General features: G+C 35.1%; 1 protein-coding gene across 2 annotated transcripts in view; it reads right to left on the bottom strand.

Annotated features, from left to right (window-relative positions):
- Positions 1-1,502: 1,502 nt before the first annotated feature.
- The window catches only part of EBAG9 (estrogen receptor binding site associated antigen 9), a 38,247-nt gene continuing 15,268 nt past the window's right edge, over positions 1,503-24,481 (bottom strand). The window contains exons 1-7 of one of the 2 annotated variants that reach the window (XM_020970349.2): positions 22,671-22,762; positions 16,904-17,001; positions 12,053-12,131; positions 11,780-11,938; positions 10,074-10,181; positions 7,599-7,690; positions 1,503-2,040 (exon numbers count right to left, since the gene is read on the bottom strand). In XM_020970349.2, coding sequence (XP_020826008.1) covers positions 1,920-2,040; positions 7,599-7,690; positions 10,074-10,181; positions 11,780-11,938; positions 12,053-12,131; positions 16,904-16,986 — 642 coding nt within the window. In that variant the 5' untranslated portion in view covers positions 16,987-17,001; positions 22,671-22,762 and the 3' untranslated portion in view covers positions 1,503-1,919. Of the gene's footprint in view, positions 2,041-7,598; positions 7,691-10,073; positions 10,182-11,779; positions 11,939-12,052; positions 12,132-16,903; positions 17,002-22,670; positions 22,763-24,481 lie in introns of those variants that run through there. The other variant, XM_020970342.2, reaches the window with a different exon arrangement.

Raw genomic sequence — 24,481 nt, 5'->3', positions numbered from 1 at the left:
TCACTCTATACCTATTTAAAATGTACTTTTTATATGTTCATGTTTTCTCCCCTGTAATTTCCTTGAGGGTACGGAATATTTTTTGTATTTTCTGTAATTAGCACAAATAGTACATTGCCAGTCACTAACATTTACTGATTAATTTAAAGAGAACTTAAAACTAGAGAAATCTTGGCAATGTACACAACCAAGCAATAACTGGGGGGGGGGAGAGGAGGGGGAAGAACAGAAAGATTGCTGCAAAGAACTGGGATTCTTAAACAGGAAGTTCAATGGCAGAAAACTTCTCCAAATACTTAATTTGACCTTCTGAAGGTGCTCTGTAGGGCTTCAACAAAAAGGATTTTATTTTTTAAAGTCACCTTTGTGTAAAACCAATAACCACATATGTAGGTGTTGGAAACTTAACAGATCACTGACAGATGCTCCATCCATAAAAATCCAACTAGATTCTGATTGGATTTTTTTATGTGCCTTTACAATTACACTATGGAATATATCTTTAACTAAACTGGCATATTTTGTTAAGGCTGTTTATGTTTGGAAGTGAGAAATAGAGCTGAGAGGGAAAAAACACATTGAAAAATTCCAAAGATATTTTAGGATGGATCAATTACCATGGGCAAATTTTAGTTCTTGAGTATAGAAGCCAAGGGTTTTGAGATTTTGTAATCACACAAATTTTTTAATTAAAAAAACTAGTAAAACTTTTTAGTCAAAATGGCATTTGAGATTCAGAATAAGTTAATTCAGAAGGATGTTCAAATCTTATATGATAAAAGTTACTCCTATCTTGATTTACTTTATAAATAATTTAATCAATAATATTTTTATAGTTAACATAGGAGACCTGCATTATGTCAAATGTATGCAGTTTATACTAAAAATCCATTATTATGCTTCAAAATACTAGAACTAAAGGCTTTCTGCATCTGTAAAAGTTAAATTGATGGATTTGGGGGACTAAAGTAATCAAGATACATTATCTCTATAAACCTGAAGAAAGAGAAATTCTATTAGAGATTTGTTGAAATGTCAGATGTAAAAATGTCTACCATAACTGTAGATGACTTGTTATTTGTCCATATTTACACATGCAATATAAATTTGATAAAACTGAAAAATGTTATAGCTTGCAGGAAACTCTAAAATTATATAGTCTAATACACTTATTTTAGAAATAAGGAAACTGAGGTCCAGAGAAATTTAGTTATATATTACATGACATGTATTAGCTATGTATTACAACACTTTCTACCAAAAAATCTTTATGATGCAGAAAGCCTATATGACAGTCTGAAAGGAAAACCAAGCATTCAATGGCTTTTCTTCAACAAAAATAAAATTCTCAAATTCCTCAATGCTGTATGAAATTTTAACATTGACATACCACTCCAAATCAGAAGAAACATGTGTATATGCCAGCTTGTAAAACAAATAAAATAAGAAAGTTAAAATAGCAGTTTAGATATGATTCAGGATAGGTAACCATGTAGACAAAGTATTTTTTAAAATTGTTTATTTCATTTTTTACACACATTGAAGGAAAGCATAATGGACAGCAGAGTAGGTTCTCCCACCAGAAAATTATTTACACCCAATTTTTTCCAAGCTAGAAATACGAACTTGAAGAGGTACTGGTATATTCCAATTGTAATAATTTCTCTGCAGCAATCAATTTTCTTATATGTTTGGAAGATACTGAAGAAAAATATTGTCTTATAAGTCTTTTCATTTTGTTTAAGTCCCATCTACTAGCAGTTCAAGTGGCGATGAGAGAATCCTGGTATCCTGGATGGTCTGACGAACACATCAAAATCAAGCAGCTTGTCTGTGTTCTAAAAATACTCTTAAACCCATATAGATGAGGCTCATATTGTGGAGCTCAAAATCCTTCAAATGGAAGTGTCAAACATCTGTTATGACAGTTTCACACCAATTTTGTTCTGTTCTTTCTTCATTAGTCGTTGTGCTTCCTTTTCCATTTTCTTCCTTTGTTGTTCTGCTGCTCTCTTTTCTCTGTCGGCTATTTTCTGCTGTCTAAAATTGAAAAGAAAAACATGTATTTTCTCATGTTTCAAAAATGACATACCACTAAATCTAGAAGCATTCCTCAAGGAGAAACATTATCTTTATCCACAGTCAAAAAAAGACTATAATAAATTATAGGCCTAGATAATGCAAAATTTTACATCCATCATCTCATTTAACCTTCAAACTATCTTAGTTTTATCTTTATAACATCCATGTAGGGGTAAGCTGGATATTAATTTCCACTTTATAGATAGGGAAACTAAGTCATGGTGGTTAAGTGACTTGCCCAACATCATATAATTAGTCAGTGGCAGTGTATATGGATGAGAAATTATGTCTCTCAATATTACTGGTTACCAATTATACCAGGTGTCACAGCAACAAATATGCTACAATCTTAGGCTGAATCAATAGAAACAAAATGTCCAGAAAGAGGCTAATGATACTGTAGTTTCTCTCTATTCTGACCTGGTGAGACTATACCTGGAGCATTGTGTTCAGTCCTGGATGCAATACTTTAGAAAGGAAACTAACCAACTGGAAACAGCATTTTCAAAGGAGGACAATCAAGATGGAGAGGGGATTAAAAACCATGCTACATGAGGATTAAAGGAACTGGGGGTATTTATCTCAGAGAATTTAAGATTTAATGGGGAAAAGGACAAAAGATAAGATTTGCTTTCTTTTATATCATCAACATTTAGCACAGTACTTGGCACCTAAGGGGGCACTTAATAAATGCTAACTGACCAAGAGACACTAAAGAAGATGAAAACAGGAATATGATCTTATCAGAGAAAGTACACAAAAAGGAAATCCATACAGAAGGAACAATTTTAAGAGTGCTGATATTTGATCCTCAAGGTTATCTGAAAAGGGTGTGGGGGGGAGAGAAAGAAGGAGGAGGGAGAAAGGAGGAGATTTTTAAATGCATGGACAATATTACTACCAAAAGAAGGTGACTGGGATTCATAAATAAGTAGCCTCTGACTCCATCTACCTACTATTCTCATCTGAATAAAATACGAGAATGATCTGCATATGTACTCAAGACATTCTTGACATTATTAGTAACGCAGAAGAAGATTAAAAGCAAAACAAAATAGCGCCCAAAGGGGGTAACCAAGGAAAATATAAGGTGTAGGTATATCTGCAAACTAAATAATCCACCTCAGAACTAAGAGATAACTAGATTATGAATTAAAGGATAGGGATATGGGCTAGCTAGACCTATAATTTCATTCCTATAGGGAACTCCTGGGTAAGAAGTTCCCTCCACCAATGCAGGTTAGAACCTTCAATGCAACTTAGTCTTACAGAGTTGTTTAGAACATTGAGGGGTTAACTGACTTGTTCAAGGTCACAGTCAGTGTGGGAACTGAACTCAAGTATCCCTGGTTCTCAGGCCAATGAGTTCAATATCAGTTAAATACAATAAATAAAAGTGTTATTGGCACCAAAAGCCATAAATATTTTTATAGGCAATACATTGTACATAGCAAGTATTTAATATCTGTTGAATTAAATGTTTTTGTCTGTACAAGCAGGGTTAGATTATAAATGACTTCAATCCTTTGGGACCCAAAGATAGTACTCCTTCCTCTTCCTATCTAATGCTCACCAGAAGGCCTTAGGAGGCCAAGATATATCTTTATAACTTCTAAATGTCCCTCTGAGCTGGCAGAGGCACATTACAAGTTGAATCACCCTTTGGTTCAGAGCATGTACCATTCTGTTTACCTAAACATGACCTGTTCATTGCCCTTATGTTCTTTTGTCGCACAGTAGTAGCTTTAAAAATACTTAATGATTGATTAATGGAAGAACCTAAAACCATATTGGAAAACTGGGAAGGAAGGGGAGGATTTGAATTATCTATATTCAATGTATCAATATTCAATGTGAGTATGCTTCTACTTAGAATATATCATAACCATATGTAAGAGTCTCATTAGGGTTACCCTTAACTGAAATTTTAAAACTCCTTAGGTTTTCATCTTCAGGATGATTTAACTCATATATACTTTGGGGATAATAATCACAGGTTAAAAATAAATAACATGAAGCAAAAATTATATGTGTCATCCTCTTACATGATATATCCAATATAACATTTGCAGTTTACATATGCAAATTATTTCCTTTGAATTAAGATGTGATCTTCCATGTTATTGACTAAATATTAAAAATTCTTAGTGTTAGTAGTGTTTATGATTTTTTAAAATAGTGTGCTTAAAAGAAAAAAGAAAGAATAATTCTTATTTCTAAGGACTAAATCCTGAAGGCTACACAACAGTAGTTTCAGCTGTTATATGGCTCCCTCTGCTGGCTAAACAAATTAGTTTTAATTTTCTGTCCTTAAAACAGCAGAACAAGAGTCATATGATTTAAACCACCGCAATTTCTTGCAGTGATAACTTCTCATCATTGGATCCTCTCAGATGTTAAAATTCTACCTTGGCCTACAGTCCTGGTGACAAGTTAGGTTCACTGCAAAGCAAACAGTTCAGAACAAAATTATTATTCAATATTTTTTTTTCTTATAAATCAAATGCATTGAAAAAATCATAAATTTAGAATTCGGGAGTTGTAAAATTTAGAGAATTTATATACCCCAATCCCATCAGTTTATAGATGAAACTGAGACTTAGAGATGCTTTGTGTCTTTCAAGGTGAGAAACACATTAGCAAGAGAATAAGGACTATAAGATAGGCTTCCTGATTCAAATCCTGTGCTAATTAAACCCAGTGCTAAAATTCTGAAATCTTTGTTGAACACTTTTCTGATCAATTCATTAGCTAACACAACTAAATTGGGTGAAGTATTTATTATTAGCTACATTTCAAGGAAAGGGTGAGGTATGTCTAGAGGAAGTTAAAACTGCTTTGTGAAAACATTTGTAAAAGTTCTTTTTCATTAATAATTTTTAGTGAGCGCCTAGTGTATGCTAAGGACCGTAAAGGGTAAAAAAACAAAAGACATATGTCCCAGTCTTCAAGATAGCTTTGCAAAAGAGATAAAAGTCTGGACTTGGGGCCAAGTTCAAATACTACCTTTGATACTAGCTGTAACCATGGGCAAGTCCCTTAGCTTTCTGAATCTCAGCTTCCTCATTTGTACAATGGGCCTCCTGACACAAAACCAACCTTACAAGGTTCTTAAGAGCATTAAATGGTAGGATCTAGATAGGTGCAATAAAAAAGAGCTAAACTTGAGTAGGAAATAGCATAAACAAAGGCCTCAGTGTAGGAATATTCACAGTATAGAATTCTTAGAGCTATGAGGGAGCTCAGAAGCCATCCAGAATAACCCTTATACTAGATTTAATTTTTAACTCTTTGGTACTGTGGAATGACATGCCTAAATGAACAAAGAAAAAGGCAATTCCTTAGTTTTCCAGGAATTTTAACTAAGGTTCAAAATAAATTTCTAAAACCTATGGCATATTGAATTTATTATATATTTAAAGTAAAAAGTAAGTTGTATGTAACAGGAATTCACAGTTTCATGGACAACCTTTTTTCTGTTACACTTTGTATATGAAAATGCTCATTTTATTTGGTGTTTGTTAAATTAAGTTTAGAATAAAAAAGTTATTGAAAATAAAATAAAAACTGTCATTTCTTCCTACAATTGCAAAACCCTTATGCTTCCATGATAAAATAAATATTTCAAATGCAAATTTTGAAATTTGAAAATAAAACCAGAAACGTTATTTCTAAATGAAAAAAAGGTCTTTAATATTTCTAATAGCAGTGATACCTTGACAGATCAGAACATTTACCTACGAAACTTAGTAACTTTCCTCATCTTCTTTCCTAATCTCTTTCCATCTTGCCTCACTTCTCTGTTTCAGTAAATAACAATAATGACTGTAACAACAACTCACCCTTCTATTGGGCTTATAAGATTTCCAAAGCATCTGTCTCTTCTCGCTAAATATCATAATTCAGGTTCAATCCAATGAATCTTTATTAAAGTAAAGAACCTTTACTTAAAGTAAAGTATGGGAAAGTCACTAAGGAAAAATCAATTCGTCTGGCTATGAGAGAACTCTCAGAGTCAGAAAGGACTGAAGAGGTCACCTGCTCAAACCCATAGCAAACAGAAGCAGTATTGTAGGACTGGAGGAAAGCATTCATTTTTTTTTCTTTTTGTAAAGAGAAGAGAGTGACATCTTAGAAAAGAGAAGAGTCTAGAAACTATTGGCCAGCAAGGCAGGTTTCAATTCTTGCAAAAGTGGATGGTTTGTGAGTAGTTAGAAAGGATGTAGTGATCAATAAGCTGGAACGGCTTCATTAAGAACAAGTTATATGGGACTATTTCCTGTTTGACAGGGTTTCTAGACAGATGGATGGTAATATGCTTTAGACATTGTCTGCCTGAATTTTGGCAAGGCAATTCACATCACAAGCTAAAATGGAGATATCTCCACATCTCCATGCTAAGATGGAGAGACATCAGTTAGCAGATAGGACAATTAGACTGAAACTAAGAATCCTAAAGGTTGTCAATAATAGGTTAATGTAAACTTGGAGGGAGAAGAATCTCAAGAGCTGTCCTCGGTCCTAGTTTAATAGGTTTGTTAATTATTTACATGATAGTATAGGTGGTGTCCTTTTTAAATTTCCAGAAGATGCGAAGTTTAGAAGGACAGTTAATGTTAAAAGAGAGTTAGTAGTAAAAAAGATGTGTGAATCCATGTAGTAGAATGGAAGGGGCACTGAGTCTGGAACAGGAGGGACTTATGTTCAAATTCTTCCTCTAAATCTTACTACTACCTCTGTGACTTCAGGCAAGTCAAATTTTCTAGGTCTCAATTTCCTCATCTATAAAATGAAGGGGTTAGACTACAAGGCCTTTAAGGTCCCTTACAGCTTTAGATCTACAATCCTATACTTGGAAACGGCAGGAAATTAGATGTAGGAAGTTCTATAAACAGGATATTGCAAATACATGGGTGAGTTGTTAAAAGGGCTTATGACTAGGGTGGTAGCAATGGGAAGAGAGAGAAGCAGATAGATATAAGGGATATTTGGGAGGTAGCAGAAATAGGATTTGGTAGCTGACTAAACATAAAGATACAGGAAAGGGAAGAGTAAAAGGTATCCCAAAGATGGTGGTGATCTATTGAAGAAACTACCATACCTCGTTCCAGTCATACAGATTTGAAATTTCATCCTTCTCTGAATCAATAAGTCGCCAAGGCTAGTCAATTCTACCATCACAAAATCCCCTTATTTCCACTTATGTAACCTCATCTCCTTTTGCCAGGCCTACTGCAATAGTTTCTAATTAGCTTTTTTTGACTCTAGTCTCTTCCTTCTTAAACAATCTAACATAGTTGCCAAATGCAAAGTCCTAAAACACAAATCTGATCATGTCAACTCTCCTGCTTAAAAATCTTCAGGGGCTCCCTTTTGCCTTTAGAATAAAAAATGAAACCTGTAGTACAGCATTTAAAGCCCTCCATGATTGGGCTCCCACAATCCTCTCTTCAGGTCTTTTTCAGATTATTCCCCTTCATTTACTTTTTATGCCAAGTGGTAGTAATGTTCTTTACCTCAAGACTTCCTCTGCCTGCCAGGTTGCATCTTCTTCTTCTTCCCATGCATTTGTATTCTCCTGCCAGGTATCCAAATCACCTAATTCAGGCTACAGTAAAGAAGAAAAAAAGCAACTAATTATAAGAAGATTACAGAATGGAAAAAAAAAACTACAAAAATCAGTGACAATACATGGGGTTCTAAAACAATTCTGTGGAGCATATGAATGCCTCAAGGCAACATATAATTAGCAGTTTATTATATGGAGCAGTGGTCAATAGCCTTTTTAAGTTAGAGCCATGCTACATACAATTTGATATTATTACATATTTTTGATATCATATTACATATAATTTGATATTATCGATTGCTTCAACTTCCTTGTCTTTACTACATTTACAAGGTCAAGCACTATATTATTTTAGACTTAAAACTACATCAGTTACACACAGACCCTGAAAACCTAACAATTACCAGTAAATAAATTTCCTTTATTTCCTTTTACCAGAGGGAAAAAATTTAGTACTTGTAACTCACATTTATATACCACTGAAAAACCCTTTCTTCGTAACAACCCTGTTAGTTAGGTAAGAGAGGACATCATGAAACAATGCAAGAGGAATTTCAACTACAACAAAGCCTTCAGCATTTGTGAAAGGGTGCCATAAAATAAGACATTTATTGGACACTGGATAAAAGATGGAGAGTAGGATGCAGAGTACATTATGTTTCTATGTCTTCATTCTTCAGGGAGAGGGCAAAGGGATACCAAAAGGGACTTGACTAACTTAGCCTTAGGCGAGAATATAATTAAATTTGGTGAAGCAGAGGTTTTACAATCTTCTAAACTCATCATAATACCTTGTTCTGGCTATCAGAAGTCATTTTTAGTAGCACATTAGAAACTGTTAGTACCATTCTCATACTCCTATCTCCCTTTCCAACTCTATATTTCATCTCCTGTATCCTTTCCTGTGCTCTCTAGAAACCCACTGTGATAGCCCAAAACCCACATCACTTAGTCCTGCCCTTGAGAATGTACCCTTTCTCCTCATCTATAAAATCAAGGTTTTATTCTCTGAATGCAGAAGTAGGTTCTACATTCAGGATCTGATTATATGGATATAATCATTCACATTAAGGTATGAATGAACAAAGGAGTAGTGCTCTGGATACTGATGGCAATGAAAGACCAAGCCAGAGAATACCATGGGGCTGTGGTAGGCTGCCTGGCAACTTTGTTGTCCCAGGCTCTGGCAGGTATCTCTCCTGTTCTGATACCAGTCTTTCCCAGAAGCTTGCCTTATGTGAGTGGTGTACTTGGCCTCAGTGCCTCTGGGTTCCTGTTAGACTCTCTTCTGGCAACAGGTACGTGGTGCAGTAGATAGAGCACTGGGCTTGGAGTCAGGAAGACTCATCTTCCTGAGTCCAAATCTGGTCTCAGACATTTATTAGCTGTGTGACCCTGAGCAAGCCACTTAACCTTGTTTGCCTCAATTTCCTCATCTGTAAAATGAACTGGAAAAGGAAATGGCAAACCACTTCAGTATCTTTGCCAAGAAAACCCCAGATAGCATCACAAAGGGTCAGACATAACTGAAAATAAATGAACAATTTCTTAACCTAAAATAATATTGAATTGGTAAGGACGATATTTTTACAGAGGGTGAGGAAGACATTTCTTTGAAAGTCTTTAGCCTCTACTTGCCTATTTCCTATGTTACTTTATCCTCTCCTATCCATTACCAAGACTCCCCAAAAGAAAAATATATTCAATCAACAATGTAACCACGTACCATCCCTCTTTTATTTACTCACAACTTTAAGAGGCTCTGCTAACAAATAGCTCAGTAAAACAGTCACTGCCTGAGGATAGAGCATGGGGTGGCATAGCTGACCATAAACACCTGAAAGCCTAAATAATGAATCTGAAAAACACGGAATATTATGATACCTTATCAAGTAGTTCCCTAGTCTGGGGCAGTAACAGAACAAAATTGATAAGATTTTCTTATATGAAGTAGCTTAAAATTACTCAAATTTATCCATTATTACATAAAATAATGCCTTACTGATGGAAAGGAATATTCAGACATTCTAATATCTTGCAATACTTGAGGCTCTAAAATTGAAAATAAGCATAAAGGTACAAGTTATATACTTCACACACACCAAAATGTTTTTGAAAAGATGCAAACTTAATTTACTTATACCTTCACTTTCTAAAGTGAAAAATATTTTGATTAATCACCACTAATTTAAAGATCAGAGTTTTGAGTACAATATTCAGTATCCTCCCACTTTTAATGTGTATGCATGAACTAAGACCTCAACATTTTATGAAAATGTATTCTTCTAAAAGGCTAGGTAGAATAAAAATGCCAAATTTGTCTATGGCAGGCATGGAATTTCTCCCACTGTAAGTGTCTTCATAGATCAGAAATAGTAATTACTTTTATTTCCAGATAAAAAAATTCTACCAGAATACTTACAGATTGGTGAATAAAAGGAATATCTTGCGTAGCTGCTAATCTACTAGAGAAACCTGTAGTACCATCTGGGATGCCAAAATTTAATGGTTCTCTCTTCTTAATAATAATCTGAAAGATAACACTGAAGACAATCAGGACTTTTTTATTCACTGAATTATAAATAAACCAGCTTGTAAAACATATAAATTATTCACTAATTTTTGATTCACAATGTGGACATAGTCACTTAAAGATACAAAAAGTATTAGGTAGCAATTTCACAAATTTCCCATTAAATAGTAGGAAGAGTCTATACTACTTTACAGGATCATAGGATTTAGAGCTCCACAGGTTCTTAGCAATCAGCTAGGCTAAGCTCCTCATTTTACAAATAAGGAAACTGAAACAGAAAAGGGTAGGTGGCTTTCCTAAGGCCACATCACAATATAAGCACAGGTTTTCTCACTCTACCATTTTGCTTTAAATGCAAACATGCTGAGTTATATCCTGTCAAATGAATAATTCTCTTAATTAGTACTACATACTTCTAGAACTAAATTAATCCTTTCCAAAGACAGAATATAACATCCAGGGAAAAGTTTATTAAATATCCAGCTGATGGAAAATGCCCAAAGCATACACACTTTAAAAAAAATTCTGTTAAAAATAATTATTTAAAATATCTTCTATTTATTAAGAGGCATGGGTTAGAAAGTATGGCTGATTTAGCACAGATTTAACACTACTACTTAAACAATTCAGAGCACAACTGTAGCTTGCAATGGGTTGGCTGTGTGTTATCTGGGAATATGATGGACAGCACAGTGTCAGAGAACAAAATTTAAAAGGCAAATATTGCTACAGAAATATTGGAATAAATATGGCTTATTTATTTCAACAAATATAAAGGGGCAGGTAGGTAATACAGTGGACAGAGCCTGGGCTTGGAGTCAGGAAGACCTGAGTTCAAATCCAGCCTCAAACACTGACTAGCTGTGTGACCCTGGGCAAGTCACTTTAACCTCTATTTGCCTCAATTTCCCTATCAGTAAAATGGGGATAATACTAGCACTTACCTCACAAGGATACTGAATCAAATTAAATAATAATTGTGAAGTACATAGCATAGTGCCTGGTGCATAATAAGCACCATATGAACATTAGCTATTATTATTGTGGTAGTAGTTATTTTACAGATATGTGACCTTTTTTTCATCGTGATTACTCTCTTACTTAACAGAGATTACTAACCTAACATTACTGGCTGGACAGTTTTTGTAAGTTGTAGCCAAAAAATTCATCACCTTCTTGACAACCTGGTGATGAATCTCTCTAAAACTTGAGTAGGCTGGTCCTTAGACAAGGGACAAGAGCCTATCAATGGGCTCATACTCAAAAGCCTTTCTAGCACAAGACTTGCCAGAGCTTGTACTCCACTAGCACAGTCTTCAAGAATACAGGTTACAGATTGTGAATAAAAGGAATATCTTGTGTATATCTTGTGTGTAACCTCCACAACACAATGGGGCATTGGGACAGGACTTTGGCAGAGGAGAAAAACAACCACCACCAAAAAAATTCATCATCAAGTGGTTAATTAGAAAAGGGTTTTCTATGATTTCTATGTTAGCCAATTCTAATTAGAATAAGAATATGTTTTCAGTTACAAACTCTTTTAAATATAATTAATCAATTCCAAATAATTCCACTGACTCCCTCGGACATACTTTCTGTGTTTTCCTTATAGTTGGTGCCATGTCTTTAAAATAGTCAGGTTCCAACTGTTCCATTGTATTTTGCTGCGCTGTCCCATTTCCATTCCCTCCTTCAATCTTTATACTTGTAGGTGCATCTTCATCCCAGGAGCTCCAGTCTTCAATTTCTGACTAAATGTAGTTGAATAACATCATGTTAACCACAAAAGAAAATCAAGTTTATATGTAACAATAATCATTTAAATGAGAATTAGCTAAATCAAATGAACCCTTTGCAGAAGTTACCTGCTTAGGAACTGGCGAATAATCCACTGTGGTTGGCAAAGTTATTTGATCTCCACTTAATTTCCGTCCTCTGCCAGACCTGAAATAAAAATATGAATAATTCCTTTCCAAAATTACTAAATAACAAATAATATCAATCAATGGATGGAAAAAAAGGCTTGCAAAATCAAATAGTAGAATGACAAACTTACTTCTTAATAGAGCTACTGGTTAACATGCCAATAAATCAAGAAAAAACATTAATAAAAGATTTTTGAGATTTAAAAAAATACCAGAAACGGGGAGTGATGGTATGACAAAATGTCTAGCATACTTTGGATTTTATTAGTTATGAAGAGAAAACTAAATTGTTACTTCCTTCCTGAGGCTAAAGAAAATAGAAGTTTGCTTCCCCCCCCCCCAATTATTGATCACATCTTAGAAGATCCAGGAGAAAAGAATTTAGCTCCTTGGATTACAGAAGCAAACTTTTTGTTTTCTTCTCCTGATTGCTATTAATGTAAAAATGTATTCTATGTGTAATAAGAGAATCTTACTAAAAGCATTTTCTGACCAACTGGAAGGATAGTTATAGAAGAGTTATCCAAACCAAAGACATTTTCATTCATGCAAAAATTATCAGTTACTTGCTAATTTTTCAAAAGTTGATACACGTTTAAACTATAGCAACTTTGTCTTTATGCTTTCGCATTCTTCCTGCTATCAACACAATGATCTGTGAAAGTAGGAATCACTTATAATATTCTTTATATGCCCCATAACATCCAGCACAGTGTATTGCACATAGAAACTCAATAAGGATCCACTGAATGAATGAAGGAATAAAAACTTTAGTAGTACCAAAAGCCAACACTAAAGATGTTTTCATTTTCCTCCAGCTGCTCTGCTTGGTTTCTACTCCAGGAACATCATGCTTTCCCCCAGGATAAGATCATCATTAGAAATCTCATCATCATGAAGCCTACGTCAACTCTGGTCCTCAACACCTCTTTACTATCCTCAATTGCCTCTCCTCTCTAATTGGAGTGCAGAGCAAAAAAACAAACAAACAAAACAAAAAGAAAAAGAAAAAAACAAAAAAAAACACCCAACAACAACAAAATAACAAACTCCCTCCAAAGCGAGCTCAGAATTCCCAAACCTTCATTTCCTACCAACTGCTCCACTTGGTTTTCAATTCCACAAACATCCTATTGCTGAGAAGCTTTGGTGAGTCCCCACTTCACCTACAGCTTTCTTTTGTGTAGTCTCTTCCCCTGTTAGATTGTAAGCTCCTTGAGGACAGGGACTATCTTTCTTATTTGTATCCTCATTAATAAATATTCACTGACTACTAACTAAATAACAAAGATAATAGAAAAAAAGCAAAAGAAATCACTAATGTTAATTTAAAGGAGCAATAAAATTTTTACCCATTTTTTTCTTCTCCTATAAACATTATAAAATGTTCCTCTTCAATACATGAGTGAATCTTTTTTCATTTAAAAAAGACACTTAAAATGTTTAACAGATTTCCCTACTTTTATTACCATAAATTAATTTTATAAATATATTTAAATAAAAATTCCAACTTCCCAGAAAAATTCAGAAATGAATTCTATACCATTGAGTCTTCTAATAATGTCTCATTTTCCTCAGTTGTAAACAGAAGTGTGTCTGATTTATCTTTGCATTTCAACTAGTTACTAGTACAATGTACCGCATGTTATTAAATGTTTGTGGAATATTGAGTGAATATGATACCTTTTTGAAACAAAATAATTAAGACTCTGTGTGTGTGTGTGTGTGTGTGTGTGTGTGTGTGTACCTTTTCAAGCAAACAATATGCAGAATTTCAAACCTGAGCAATTGAAAAGGTAGCAGAGGATAAATCCCAAAGTCTATAAAGTGCTTCTGAAGTTTTGAAAATGCTACAAAATAGGCTTTGCCACCAAAGCACTGATGATTAACCATCTTAACTAAACAACTTTCCACAAATAGTCCAAATTGTTTGTTTGTTAATCTGAAATGGGGGAAAAAGCATTTGTCACTGAAATCTGCTTGTGAATAAATAGTCTAGAACCCCTACGCCCCATAACAAAAAAAAAGGCATTCTTTATTCTATAGAAGAGGGAAAACTAATAACAATGTACCTGCTTTCCCTAGAGACTTTTGATAAAACATTTCTTAGAATACCTTAACCTTGGTGTAATAAATATAAAACAAAACTTTCAGAAAAAAAGTTTGATTTAATTCAGCATGCTACTTAAAATAATAGAGATGTGGCCAAAAAAACCAAAACAAAATCCTACAAAATAATTTGTACATGCTTCAAATCTCATTCAGTTCTCATAAAATACTGGCATAAAACAGTATATAATCATTGGAAAGAGATAGGGTCTTGTTTTGAGAAGCAGTTCGTAAGAACTGGAGGCTAATAGCTGCTAAGGCAACCTCAGTACTTCAAAAAGTACTATTGCATTGAAAATTTGGGCATGTCTTTACAGAGTAATATCAGCATCTCTGCCATATACAATTAATTTGGGTTGTTTCTACTTCAGGTTCACAGAGTTTCACTAAAAAAGTTCAGTTAACATAAAAACAACCTTTAAAAAAATATCAATGATGATTTCATCAGTATCAGGAATTTCCAGAGGAAGTCCCTCTACCAATAGAGATTGGCACTTACTTTCATCAACATACAGTCTTATACAGTTGCCTTGGGGCACTGAGAAGTTAAGTGACTTGTTCACTGTCACAGAGTCAATATGTGTCAGAGAGGCCTTAAACCTAAGTCTTCAGACTCTTGAGGTCAACTTTCTATCTAATATGCCATGCTGTTTTACTTAAAGCAGTCCTAAGGTAACACTGAAAAAACAAAATGGACTAAGTAATTTGCTACTTAACTTCTAGCAGGGAAATCCCTCTTATCTGCTTATAAAATATCAGAATTGTGAAGTAATAGTTACTTCAAAACTGATTCAATAACAGTTCATGTGCAAGATTTGGGAATTTCAGTGGACTGCAAGCTCAATTAGAGTAAAAAAAGATGACAAGCTAACTTGGTCTTAGGTTGTATTAACAGAACTACAATTTCCAGGACAAAAGAGGAGACAGGTACAAAGCACTTTAAGAGCACATGTGGAGTTATTACAGTTGGTCCTGGGTGCTACAACAACACAATGAAGAACATGCAGAAGAGGAGGAACAGGAAGGCGAGAAGTCTGGACCACACAAAGGTATATGATAATAAGTTGATGGAATTCAAGAAAAGACTGAGGGATAGCATGTCAGCTGTCTTCAAGCATTTGAAGGGCTGAGAGGCCAAAAGAGATTAGACTTGTTCTACTTAATATGAAGAGGCAGACCTAGGAGCAATGGATTGATGTTGCAGGGAGGTAGATTTAATGTGAAGAAAATCTTCCTAACAATTAGAACTGTGCAAAACTGGAATGGGCTACTTCAAAAAGTGGTAGTTTCCATTACTGGCTGTATTTGCTTGTAGACAATCTAGAACCCCACCTATTCCATAAAAAAAAAGGCTTCTTTATACTAACAAATACAATAAAGGGAAACTAATAACAATGATTCTCTACTTTCCCTAAATAGAGTTTTGTAAAACATTTTTTAGTCTATCTTAATCTTGATATATAAATTAAAAAAAAACTTTTGAGAGAAAGTTTGATTCAATTTAACATACTACTGCTCAGCTCTTTTTAAGGGGAAGCTAGCTGATCTCATCAAGGGCATTACAGAAGGCACTATTCAGGTACAAGTTGGATGGGTCTTTACCCAGGCTCAGATTCTATGATTCAATGATGCCTATACCTAAAGTACACGCACATCATTCTTAGAAACTCTGATAGTATACAATTGATTTTAGCAGGTCTACAATAGGCTGTTCAGGAGAAATAAAATATATATGCAACTATAAAAAGGCATAGTAAAGCTGATAATCTAATGCACTATTAAAATGTAAAACTATTTCTGTTCTTAGATAAGAGAATCTGTAGCTTTCTCTTAATGGCTACCTCAACAGTACTATCTTAAACAAAACAGCTTCTTCAAGAGTTGTAAGAATACTTTGTTACTTCTTCTTCCCTTTAAGAGGAAATGTTTTCTCATTTGATAATGAATCCATCCAACTGCATTCCAAAAATTTCCCCTTTTCTCCCTTGAATGATTCTTCTTTTCTTTACACATCATTTTTGTATCAAATGCTTTATTTATCTTAATTTGCTACAGAATGCTGCTTATTGGCTATGCACTCTAAGAAGGCCAAAAAAGTATAAAAACCCAATCTACACCTTAAGAAGCTGAAATTATTATCAGAACAAGCAGTCTTTCCTAGAGTATTAATACATTTCTTTTCCTTTCAGTTTGGTTACTCATTTCATCTGACCACCAGTCTTAAGGATTGATGGGTAAGACTGTCCCTTTGCTTCTCAAAGAACTCAGGATGAGAAATTAGTGGCAATACATAAGGTTATTGTTTTGTCTCTAAAATTAAAGGTATTATTTAAATTGTATATCTAGGAAACATAGATGTTTTAAGGAAAGAAATAAAAGAAAGATGGGGAAAAAAAAGAGTTGAAGGTATTCCACTGTGTAGTCATACTGGCATTTAAGAGTTTCTTCCAGCAGAAGACATATTCTTGTTTTGGTAAGTATACCAAAGAGAAAGGAAGTAAAATTCTAGGAAACTAGTATCAATGTGAGAATATAATTTGTTTCAAAGAACTGCATGCCAAGTGAATATTAATAAGGTATTTGGAACAATCATAATTTGACTGGACAACAATTAAAAAACACCATTATTCAAACACATAAAGAGCAGAATAGTTGAAGCAAGATATAAAAACTTCTATTTACCTGCATATTAACCTCTTAATGAATGAGAGCACTGTGGCTAGGCAGGTACAAACTTTAAACAACCGGAACTGTGTGATAGCCATGATGGGAAGCAGAACCTGTCAAAAACAAACAACACAAATGCATCAAGGAGATGTCATGAGCCAAATGCTTCTCTCCAAGCTGAAAATGTCAGATTTAATAAAAGGAACAACTCTGACAGAATGTGATAAAACATTTTAAAACTTTTCCTTGGTAACCACAAATATAACAAGGTATATTTTTGAAAGCAAATCCTTTGTCAAAAGATCATCTAGAAGACTAAAGAGAACCTATTTTTAATAACAGAATAGGCTAAACTTTTAAAATTCTCTATAAAACAGGGTATTTACATTGAATTAAGTTGCTTAATTAGACTGCTATTCACAATGATGTGAAATACAAAGATGAGCCATATAAATGGGACTTGAGACAGTGGATTAATTCTAACAGAGAACAAACCTTATTTATGCATAGCAGTACCAAGGTAGAAAGAATGCATAATTCCAGGAAAAGGACATTGAGGGAGTATTTTGGGAATAATCTCTTTGAGTTGAGATAGCATAAATTTACCAGCTGTTCTGACAGTGAAAGATATCCTAAGACTTTAGGATTTAGGCAAAGTACTAAAAGTATAGAGAGTTTGAAGAGGTTGAAGAAATTTATTTTACTAAGTCCTATTAGTTTCAATATTCCACTACACAGAAGGTGTGAGTGGTCAGTCTATCAAGTGATGGCCCAAAGAAGAGGACAGAGAGGAAAAAAAGATCTTTCAGAATTGTAGAGTATCTCATAACTAAGGAGTAGTCCAAGAATGGAAGGAGCTGGGGTCTTGAATGGACTGGTCTCACTGGAATAAAGGACAGTCATGCTATAAGGAGGGTAAGAAAAAGTTGTTGACATATCTAAGTGAAAATTCAATATCTAAGAATGTCCTTAACATGAGCAGAATCTAGGATAAATAAGTTTAAAAGGGTTATATAGGATGGGAAAGGTCAATGGATGAATATCTACCGTGTGTGTGTGTGTGTGTGTGTGTGTGTGTGTGTATATACTTGATGAATCTTGTAAGACAAAAGCTAATTTCATAAACACAAATTTTAAAAGTTAAGAATGAATATGAAAGTCTTCTTAAAAAAACTAAAACAATATAAAATGGTTATTTTTACTACTGTTTCTAGTACATATCAAGGTAACAAAGATACTACCTACATGAAAAACACATAGGGAAATACAGATCAACTGCAGCATAAACATGAAGAGAATATATTGCATTAAAAACCCTTTAGATCCTGGAAAGTGAAAAAATAATCATCACATAAAGCTTTGTTCAAGCTTTCCCTGAAGTAATTCTTCCTAAAGACATAGTTTTAAAATGAAATGAACAAACATTTAGTGATCTAACAGGTAACACACAGCTAGACCTATCTCTAGCAATCAACAAGCATTATTAAGAGGCCACTATGTTTATCCCACAATATTTTACAATCAATCTAATGAAAAGTGGCCTGAAAATCTGATGCAATTCACCAAATACATATTAAAAGGGACAGCTAGGTGGCACAGTGCATAGAGCATAGCCATGAATTCAAATGTCCTCAGATACTTACTAGCTGTGTGACCCGGGGCAAGTTACTCAACCTCAGTTTGTATTAGTTTCCTGATGTATAAAATGAGGATAATAATTGCATCTTCCTCACAGGGTTGTTGTAAGGATCAAACTGATTTTTCTAGCTGAGTCAACTGTTTAAGCATCCAAACATTATTTGTTTCAATTCTTTAAAATAAAATTCTTACAGAAATGCATTAGTAAACACTATATTGGGGCACCTAGGTGGCACAGTGGATAGAGCACCAGCCCTGAAGTCAGGAGGACCTGAGTTCAAATCTGACCTCAGACCAAATACTTGACACTTACTAGCTGTGTGACCCTGAGCAAGTCACTTAACCCCAATTGCCCTAAAAAAAAAAACACCACTTATGTTAAACACATTTTGTGAAGATTCATGGTTACCATAATGACTAGTTACTACTCTGCACTGTGAATATTTTAGAATACAGTACTGGATTTATATTAACCCAAAGGCCGTTTTACAGAATTTTTTTTGCACAAACTTATGATGATGAAAAAAAAGCTATCTTTCCATTTTTCACACAAAGAGCACAGAATGATGCTTTGTGCTAATAGCTTAAAACTGCACTAAGACTTTTTAGACACCTACATAAAAGATGCCTTTTAGCAAAATGAATTACTAAATCAAAGCAGTCTTCTTTTAATCTAAAATTATTTTAAATGGAATATCCTATACTGTGGTATAATAGAAATAGAACTAGACTTAAAGTCCTAAGAATTGGGCCCAAATTGTGATTCTGACATTTCTTAGTCATGTGACTTTTGGTCCTCAGTTTCCTTGGGAATAAAATAAGGGGACTAGATTAGACAAATTACAGTATAATATCCTTTTCCAGATTACTATAATTTTACATTCCATTATCTCTACATCAGTAACTATTCTAACCTCATTTAACTTCAGGACATTAACATTTCCCTCTTATGTAATACATGTTTGCAGGAAGACTTGCTGCAATGCTGGATACTTGCAGGCATCAAGAATAAGGTTTTACCCTGAATATATACACACACTGCTGTAATCCTGGATATATGGTTATTACTGAGCACAAAGTTACTGACCACATAACCAAGATTATCCTACTATGACAGACTTTCTTTTCTTTTTTTAACCAATAAAATCTTTTTTTCAGCAGTAGCTTTTTTTTGTTTGTAAAATGACACCTTTTGGAATATACAAACAAAATTTAGAATATTTTTTGGTCTCTTGGCATTCCCTCTTATTCCTTTACATTTCTTTGGCTTAAGTTACCCACTTTCTATGGATAGATTACAAGGAAATTTAATCTTCACCCCAACTTCTCTCCCTAGACCTTTAGTCTAATATCTTTAAGGGCCTACTACACATCTGCACCTAAATGTTCTGCTAGTACCTCCAACATATCCAAATTGAACCCAGAGGATCATTGATTTAGATCTGGGAAGGACATTAGAGGACATCAAGATCAACTCCCTCATTTTACAGGTGATAAAACTGAAGTTCAGAAAATTATTTGCCCAGAATTGCACAGCTACTCATCAGTTTTCCTTGCAAAGTTCTCAACTCTAAATTATTCCCACAATCCACCTCCTTCACCTCTATTTACATGATACCAAAAGGGAGCTGGAGGAAATTACAAAGCCATGTTAATTAGCCACTACACATTTATGTTCTCTAATCTCAGTTGCAACCTCATAGCAGTAAACCTTCTCCTCTTCTAAACTTCCCTATTACTGCCCAGGGAATCACCATCCTTCTAGTCACTCAAGTTTGAAACCATAGAGTTTAACTCATTCTTCCTTACTCAATATAGCCAATCAACTACCAAGTCTTGTTAATGTTACCTTCACAATACCGCCTCTCTCCCACTCACCTTCTTCTCTCTACTTTTGCTACAACCACCCAGTCCAGGTTCTCATCACATTACACCTAGACTACATATAAAAGCTTCCTATGTGATCCTGCTGCCTCAGCTCTTTCCTCTCTTCAATCCATCTTCCATTCCTAAGTAATCTTCCTAAGGCACAGTTCTGACCAAGTCACTCCCCTCCACAATATATTACAGCAGTTTTCTATTGCCTCTAGGCTCAAATATAAATATTTCTACTTGGCCTTCAAAGTCCTTTACCATTTGGATCCAAGATTTCCTAGGATTCCTAGGTTTCTTATACATTACTTTCTCTTCATGCCCTCTTGACTGCTAGGTGACTCAGCAGATAGAGAGCTGGGCCTGGAATCAGGAAGACAGTTAAATATGGCCTCAGACACTTACTAGCTGTGTGATGCTGACAAATCACTTAACCTCTGTATGCCTTAATCTACTGGAGAAAGAAACAGCAAACCACTCCATTATCTTTGGCAAGAAACCCCATGGACAGCATTGCCATGTTTATGGTCCACGGAGTCACGAAGAATCAAATACTAGTAAACAACAACATGTCCTCTTACAGCACAATCAAACTTCCCTCCTGTTTGTTCCTTATTCGGGCAGGACATTCTCTCATTTCCATCTGTCTCTTAGAATTTGTCTCTTTCAAAATTCATCTCAAACACTATCTTTTATAAGAGGTCTTTCAAGATCTCTGTTCCAGCTGCTAATACCTCACAACCCCTCCCCTCCCCCAAAAAAGGTTATATTTATTTCACATGTACTTGTAAGCATATAAGCTGAATGCCTAGATAGTAAGTTTAGGGTCTGCTAAACTTTTCTTTGGGCACTCCCGGAGCCTTGGCCATTAGGAAGTGATTACCAAATGGTAGTTAACTGATTACCTTTAGTCTATTCCCTTTTCAAGATCCTTCACACTAAAAGGCTAAGTAATTTTCTTAGCACATTCCTCTGATATTACTCTCCCTATTCAAAACAGCTGGAACAAATGTACTTTTCCTGACTTCTCATACTTAACCTCTTTCATGTATTCTGCTTTCTAATCTAACTAGACTACTACACACTCCAAAGATTCAATCAAATCAGCAAATTCTGCTCTGGCCAATCTCCCATGCTGAGAATGTTTAAGTTCCTCCTTCAAGGCTAAACTCAAGAGTCAATCTCTTCCATAAAGTCTTCTTAACTTGCCCTCCTCTACCTCCATCTAAAAGTGATCTTGGTCCTCAAATTTCTCCTTCCACTGTTGCTTGAACTTTTCATTCAATTACTTGGGTACATTTCACATTCCCTATTAGACTATAAATTTCCTGAAAGCACAGCCTGTTAAACCTTTGTTTTCTCATAACCTTGCAGTGCCTTGCACATGGTAAGCCATTAATAATTTGAATTGAATATGAATCAACTTTCTTGTGCCAACTTAAGTTATACATGTGTGTAAGTATTCTTAATTGATATGTTTTGTTACAACTGTTACTTCCCAGCAAAGACTCAAAAGTACAAGCTGTCTAACAGTATGATTAGGACTAAATTGATTTTCAAAGTGGTAGAACAGTTCTATCAACAATGAATTAGTGGTCCTGACTTCCCATAATCTCTCCAACAATATATTTTTCAAATCTTTTCAATCAACTAACAAGCATTTGTTAAGTGCATACTTACTATGAGCCAGAAATTGTGGTAAGCTTTAGGGATACAAAGTAGAAAACAAAACAAATATTGAAGGATGGAAGGTATATTACCAAAGGGTTGTTTTTATTTATCTAATTATTAGTGATTCTGAACAATTTTTCATATAACTATTGGAAGTGCATATTTTTTTTTAAAGTTTGTACTTGGGAATATACGTTAAAATTGAATACTGACAATAAGCATGTGCTGAAAATTCTAGGCTCAAGAGGTTATATAAAACAATTTTTGGACTAAAAAAAAAACCAGGATGTGACAATTATGCGTTGAAATGCTGTAATTTCATAGGTGTTTGTCAATACCCTGTTGCATTTTTATCAGAAGTACTAAATGATCCCCCTGCCCCACCAACACATTTTTCTTTTCCAGAGTCATGCTCTTCCAACACGGTTCTTCTCCATATATACTTGGTTCAATCTGGATGCAATTCCCATTTATGTTTTCTTTAGTGCCATTTCTACCCCATCATAAGAAAATGTGGGTCTGTAATGTTAGTATCTGAGTGTTGTGGTTCCAATATTCTCAATGGTTAAACATTTGTTAAAGTATGCTTTATAGCTCTTACCCCCACTTTTTCTTTTCTCTTTGTGGTCCTCAAATATTTGCTAAGTCGATTCTTGATGCTTCTCTTTTCTTTATGTTACTGCTCAGAACTGTCCATCATTCATTTACCTTAAGATGTTACAAACAAGTTTATATACTAAAGCTCAGAAAGATGTGACTTACCCACAAGACAGAACCAAGATCTTTATAACTAAAAGTCCAGCACCCTATCCACTACAGAACTGCTATAACAGTTCGAATTACATAAATACTTTAACTTGAAATTGCTTGTTCAAGGGTGAACAAATTCTTAGCTAGGAGAATAAACTTCCAGAAGCTACAATCCAACATGCATAATTTCTTGCTAGTATTATTTAAAATAAAGAACAAGAAGGCAGTTAAGAAATAGTGTGATAGACTCAGTTGTTCAAGAGTCAATAATCTTTCTGAAACAGTGTATAAAGGTATGCATTTGGAAGGTACGCAAGAAAGTTACGAAACAGAATTAGCAATTTTGTAAGAGGTACAAAATCTTACTGAAGAAAATAAACTCCTTAAAAAATTAGAATTGGCAGGGCAGCTAGGTGGCGCAGTGGATAGAGCATTGGCCTTGGATTCAGGAAGACCTGAGTTCAAATCCAGCCCCAGACATATAACACTGGCTGTGTGACCCTGGGCAAGTCACTTAACCCCCAATGCCTATACTAAAAAAAAAGTAGAATTGGCAAGAGGATTCTAGGAAAATGGTGAAGTAGGTCAGAAATTCCAATCTCTCCAGATTTCCTCCACCAACCAGACAAAACAGTGTCTCAGGGTAAATATAAAGCAGCAAAAATAAACCAGAGTTGGGGTACAGCAGTGTTCCTCCTGAGACAACTGGAGAAGACCTGAAGAAAGATCCTACCTAGCCTGGAGGTTCAGCCCGAAGGGAAGCACAAACACTTCTAGGCTAGCTCCACTGAAACAGCAAGTGGTGAGCCCTGGGGGTAGCTAGGTTAGGAAGCAGCCTAGACCTCAGCCACAGGAATTTTCACCTCTCAGACAGCGTGGGGAGTCAGGTGTCTGAGCAGGGGGGAAGAATGAGGGAGCCTCTGCTGATAAGGGACTCCAGGCCCAGCTTCGCTGCTGAGACTTGGTCTTGGGTGAGAAGGAACCAGCACATGCCCAATGAGTGCAGAAGCAGTGGAGCAGGAATGCTGCCGGATGTGGGCACTTAAAGCTGAGTTCTTAGTTTGGGTTCCAGGCCAGAAGTGAGAACTAAAGGTCACAGCCACTGGAGGGTTTTCAAGGAGCAAGAGCATGTCCAGCACAGCATGCTGGGGAGCTCTTGCTGTGGCTTGGAGAGGAAAAGGAGTCCAGAAGGTGGGTCCAGGACAAAGCTCAAAAAAATAAAAGCAAGAAGGACCTGAGGCCAGAGACACCATTCCCCACATCCCAGAATTAGAAGTGATTATAATAACAAGCTGCTAAAAATAAAAATTTTAAAAAGAGCAGGCAAAGGAGATGTAACTCAACCACAGACAGTTACTACAGGAATAGAGAAGACTAGGGTTTGTCTTGAGAGGATACTGAAGCAAAAAAAGTCTCTCCTACCCTAAAGAATAACATCAAATGGTCATCTGCCCCCCCAAAAATTCACAGAACTCAAAAAAAGACTTCAAAAATCAAAGGAGAGATTGAGGAAAAAATTTTTAAAAGTAAGAATAATCCAAGAAAAACAAGAAGATTATGAAAAGAGTCAATCAACTAGAACAGGAGATCCAGAATCTTAAGTAAGAACAATGACTCCTTGAAAATTAGAATTGGGCAAGAGGAAGTCAGTGAAGTTGTAAG

The sequence above is a fragment of the Phascolarctos cinereus genome, unplaced genomic scaffold, assembly GCF_003287225.1.
Source record: "Phascolarctos cinereus isolate Bilbo 61053 unplaced genomic scaffold, phaCin_HiC Scaffold_4;HRSCAF=312, whole genome shotgun sequence".
NCBI classification, from domain to species: Eukaryota; Metazoa; Chordata; class Mammalia; order Diprotodontia; family Phascolarctidae; genus Phascolarctos; species Phascolarctos cinereus.
This window is presented reverse-complemented; position numbering and strand designations above follow the sequence as displayed.